The sequence below is a fragment of the Apium graveolens genome, chromosome 1 (genome assembly GCF_009905375.1).
Source record: "Apium graveolens cultivar Ventura chromosome 1, ASM990537v1, whole genome shotgun sequence".
Taxonomy (NCBI): Eukaryota; Viridiplantae; Streptophyta; class Magnoliopsida; order Apiales; family Apiaceae; genus Apium; species Apium graveolens.
This window is the reverse complement of record NC_133647.1, coordinates 175,700,690-175,705,715: the sequence shown is the minus strand read 5'-3', so window position 1 is coordinate 175,705,715 and position 5,026 is coordinate 175,700,690. Positions and strand designations below refer to the sequence as shown.

Below are 5,026 nucleotides of genomic sequence, written 5' to 3'. Positions count from 1 at the left end.
AATTTATATTAAAAACTTATCATAAGTAACACAATTCATATTTATAATTATGTTACAAAGTTTCTATAATTAAAATGAGTCATAATAAATATATGAATCTTTTATAAATCTAATATGGATACCAAACCTAAAAATAGATAGTCCACTGAGTCAAATTAAAGTTAAAAATTATATCCGAGCCAAAATATGGATACCAAACCGTAGGAAAGGGTTATCGAACAATTTATAATATATAAATTCGCGTGGATCATCTAGACACCTTACATGGATGTCAACTATGGGGCTTGAAAAATGCTAAATGTGATATAAATAAATAAATAATATTTATGATAAATTGGACATGTTTGACACTTTAAAGGGTACATTTATTAGAGATGCTATTAAAAATACTACAAATCGATTTTTTTTCTTATAAAACATTATGTTATTCGGTTTCCTAACAAAACAGGGAGCCTTGTCTTACAATCCAAATTTGCAAGCCAATGATACCCAGTTCTTAGTATCAAGAATCGATGTCTACTTTTTCAAGGGTTTTTGCTTGTTTACTCCGGATGTTGTAAGAAAATTTGAATTAAGATTAAACCCCGGTATACGAATCCGATTAGTTTTAAATTTTAATAATAATTCGGTCACCCTCGTTTCTAATTTTTCCAAATATGTCTCACATAGTTTTTTTGAAGAACACTGATGATATATGTAAGACGCAAGACTTTGCAAATACAATACCAATGTTTCTCTTACAAAACCTCCAACTTGAACACAATACTCCCAAGTAAAAAGGGGCTGACACGTGAAAGCGTCACACTTAACATCACCGTTAATATCCCAAACAGTAAAGTACTTTTATCCACTAGTATAAATTATACGTTTAATAAAGTTAACCTATGAAAATTAGAAAATCAATTAAAAAACACCAATAATTATTCGTTGCAACATTAATCTAATCACCCAAACTCATAAAAATATTATTAAATGATGATTAAATAAAAATGATAAAAGCCACCTATTGCTTTCCTTCTACTTCTATTATCTCTGTCATGCAGGTACGTGGACCCCATCTCATCAAATATATGAAAATTACAAACTCACACTCTCCCACCCTTGGGCCTTGTCTCATCTCATAAATTCTAAAAATTATAACCTCTCTCTCTCTCTCTCTCTCTCTCTCTCTCTCTCTCCCTCCCCACCGTCACCTTCTCCACCGTTTCTCCGCCACCCCAAACACCAACATAGATATATATACTACATCTCCATCTCTATGTATGTACTTAACAACAACAAAATACAAAAACATAAACAACCTTAAATTTAATTAACTTTGTTACATTACATCACATTATTACAATGATCAACCTTAACAACTCTGTCCTAATATTTTCATCTCTCTTAATTATCTACACTAACCATCATTTTCTCCCCACACACTCCCTCTCCTCCGACGGTCTCTCTCTCCTCTCTCTAAAATCCGCGGTCGAGTCCGGCGACACCGTCTTCTCCGACTGGAACCAAAACGACGCCGACCCATGTCACTGGTCCGGCATTTCATGCTCAAACATAACCAACACATCCGGTCCACGTGTCGTCGCCATAGCTATTTCCGGCAAGCATCTCCGTGGCTACATTCCATCAGAGCTCGGAGCTCTCACTTATCTCCGGCGTCTTAATCTTCACGGTAACAATTTTCACGGCTCAATTCCAGCTCAGCTCTTCAATGCCTCATCACTACATAGCATATTTTTATATAGTAATAATTTATCCGGCTCTTTACCTACTGCAATGTGTAATTTACCGCGCTTACAAAACCTTGATCTTTCGAATAATTCGCTTTCGAGTTCGATTCCTAAGGATCTTAAGAATTGTAGACAGTTACAGAGGTTGATCCTAGCGGAGAATAAATTTTCTGGTGAGATCCCTGTAGGTGTGTTTCCGGAGTTAGCTAATTTAGTTCAGCTTGATTTGTCGTCTAATTCGCTGAATGGATCAATCCCGGAAGATATAGGGGAATTAAAGTCGTTATCAGGCACATTAAATATGTCTTTTAATGAATTTTCTGGTAAGTTACCTAAGTCTATGGGTGATTTGCCGTTGACTGTGAGTTTTGACCTCAGGCATAATCAGTTGAGTGGCGAGATTCCTCAGACCGGGTCTTTTGCTAATCAGGGTCCGACAGCTTTTTTAAATAATCCGCTTTTGTGTGGATTCCCTTTACAGAAGTCCTGTCGCGGTAATAGTACTGATTCTTCTTCCGGGGTTCAGAGTTTGTCTCCGGGGAGTGATAAGAAGGATTCCAAGAAAGGACTTAAGCCTGGTTTGATCATTTTGATTTCGGTTGCGGATGCTGCTGGAGTTGCGTTTATTGGATTGGTGGTTGTTTATGTGTATTGGAAAAAGAAGGAGTCTAATAGTTGTAGCTGCACTGGGAAAAGGAAGTTTGGTTCGAATGAGAAAGGTCATTTGTGTGTTTTTCCTTGTATTGGTGGATTTTCGGGTAATGATTCCGAGGTGAATTCAGAGAAAGGTGGGGGAGGTAGTGGAAGTGGTGTTGGTGGTGGGGAAGGGGACCTAGTGGCAATTGATAAAGGCTTTAATTTTGAGTTGGATGAGTTGTTGAGGGCATCTGCTTATGTGTTGGGGAAGAGTGGGTTGGGAATTGTGTATAAGGTTGTGCTTGGTAATGGGGTGCCTGTGGCGGTGAGGAGGCTTGGAGAAGGCGGTGAACAGAGGTATAAAGAATTTGTATCGGAGATTCAGGCTATTGGGAGGGTTAAGCACCCTAATGTTGTTAAGTTGAGAGCTTACTATTGGGCTCCTGATGAGAAGCTTCTTATTAGTGATTTCATTTCCAACGGCAATCTCATATCTGCTCTTCGTGGTAAGTTGCTCTTCAATCTGTTTATTCAAATATAGAACTTCTCATTTTAAATCAGCCACATTTCAATTTCTTTCTTATTTTTTATGTTTAGTAGCTACTGCCTGTAGCCATTACAGTTTACAAGATTGATCTGATTGTTGCCAGTAGATTATTATGTAGTTTAAGAAGCGATGCTAGGTAAGTAGGAATTTAACAAACGTGGGCGCTAGTATGAATAATTAACCATTTATAGCATGGTTGCTGAAGGCTAATCCTACACTGTAATCACAGTAAAGCTAAACTTTTAATTTCAGATTTAGGGGGTGGGAAGGCGTGTTAAAAAAGAGATCATTTTAATTAATATGCATTAGAAGATCTTCTAAAAACAAACTTGTAATAAACTGTTTGACCTGGTTATCTGAGTGGAGATGATCTCACTGCAAAATCTGAAGGACATACTGTATTTATCTCTACGTCATTACTTTCACAACTACCAGAACTTGAAACTGACAAGAGTTTATGCCTGTCCACAGGACGTACAGGTCATCAACCATCAAGCCTCTCTTGGTCAATCAGGTTAGGAATAGCAAAAGGAACCGCCAGGGGGTTGGCCTACCTACATGAATGTAGTCCAAGAAAATTCGTACATGGAGATATCAAACCTTCCAATATTCTCCTGGACCATGATTTGCAACCATTCATATCCGATTTTGGGCTTAACCGACTAATTAATATAACAGGCAACAATCCCTCTTCCTCTGGGGGATTTATTGGTGGAGCCCTTCCTTACTTGAACTCAGTCCAACCAGAGAGAGCCAATAACTACCGGGCACCAGAGGCTCGGATCTCTGGTAGCAGACCTACGCAAAAATGGGACGTGTACTCGTTTGGTGTAATCTTGCTTGAATTGCTAACAGGGAAATCTCCAGATATTTCCCCAGCCGCATCAACTTCAACTGAGATTCTAGATCTAGTGAGATGGGTTAGAAAGGGTTTTGAAGAAGAAACCCCACTGTCAGATATGGTAGATCCGCTGTTGCTTCAGGAAGTTCGTGCCAAGAAGGAAGTGCTGGCAGTGTTTCATATAGCTCTTGCATGCACCGATGTAGAGCCTGAAAGTCGGCCAAGAATGAAGACAGTCTCCGAAAACCTGGAGAGAATTGGATAATAAAAATAGCTGGTTCATTTTGAACATTATCATTCAGGAGCTTCTGCGTTTTTAAGGTTTTGGACAGGCCATCCATTGGTCTGCAGTGAATATGGAGGACTTTGTGTTTCATGTCAGTCATTCCTGTTATTTTTCAACATTCCAGATATCTAAAATCTGCCGTTCTCTCCAAAAGGTACTGCAGTTTAAGGGTTTACAAAGAGTTATCATAAGTATCTGCTCATAAATTCATTCTTTAGTTTCGCCGAAGTAATTAGCAACTTGGCTACATTTGTAATTTATATATTTTTCTTCTTTCATAAAAAAATGTTCACATACCAGTTTCTTAGTTGTTTTGCTTTTTATGTGTAATATTTCAGTTTCTACTATCATAAGAAACTTTTGCCAAATATATAGCTACAAATCTGAAAACTCAGAGAAGTATGGGTTGTAATCAGAGTACTTCAATTTGTTAAGTTAGAGTCTGTATTTTAGTGGTATCTTATTTAATTATCCATGTCTGTCACTCTCAAGTCTCGCCTGCAGACAATTAGACTATTACTCTCATCCTCATATGAAACATACCAATAACAAGAAACTTATTTCACATCAATCATTTATACATTACCCAAAGTGAATACAGAAATTTGACAAAAACTTAATAATTTTACTAGATAAGAGCAGCATAAGATTCAGGTGTAACATGCTAAATGTTCCTTAACTCCTGAAAACATTTTGCATCTGTATGAATAATAGACTAATAGTTCTTATATTCAAACCGTAGGACCCTGTACTTTCTCTGCAAGTAGAAGTGTAACCTTATGCATATTGTCATCTTGAGTTTATATAACCTGTCTTGTGATTGTACAGAAATGATCTTGACTCTTAAATAGTTCATGTAGATAATATAACAGATTATAGCTTTCGCAAACTCTGTAGAACAGAGGAGCAACTTTCTTATAGTAATTCGTTCGTGATAATCTATATTCATGTGTATAGTCTGTGCTTGGGACATCGCAGCATATTAC

General features: G+C 37.3%; 1 protein-coding gene across 1 annotated transcript; it reads left to right on the top strand.

Annotated features, from left to right (window-relative positions):
• Positions 1-1,111: 1,111 nt before the first annotated feature.
• LOC141671694 (receptor protein kinase-like protein ZAR1) lies at positions 1,112-4,474 on the top strand. The gene is made up of 2 exons (XM_074478012.1): positions 1,112-2,872; positions 3,385-4,474. Exons 1-2 carry the CDS (start codon positions 1,345-1,347, stop codon positions 4,017-4,019), a joined length of 2,163 nt encoding a protein of 720 aa, XP_074334113.1. The 5' UTR covers positions 1,112-1,344; the 3' UTR covers positions 4,020-4,474.
• Positions 4,475-5,026: the final 552 nt, after the last annotated feature.

Excerpts from the sequence above, each read along its gene's own strand:
- LOC141671694 (XM_074478012.1), top strand. The coding sequence starts at position 1,345 with ATGATCAACCTTAACAACTCTGTCCTAATATTTTCATCTCTCTTAATT. Across the intron at positions 2,873-3,384 it reads TCTCATATCTGCTCTTCGTG|GACGTACAGGTCATCAACCA; the intron begins GTAAGTTGCTCT and ends GCCTGTCCACAG.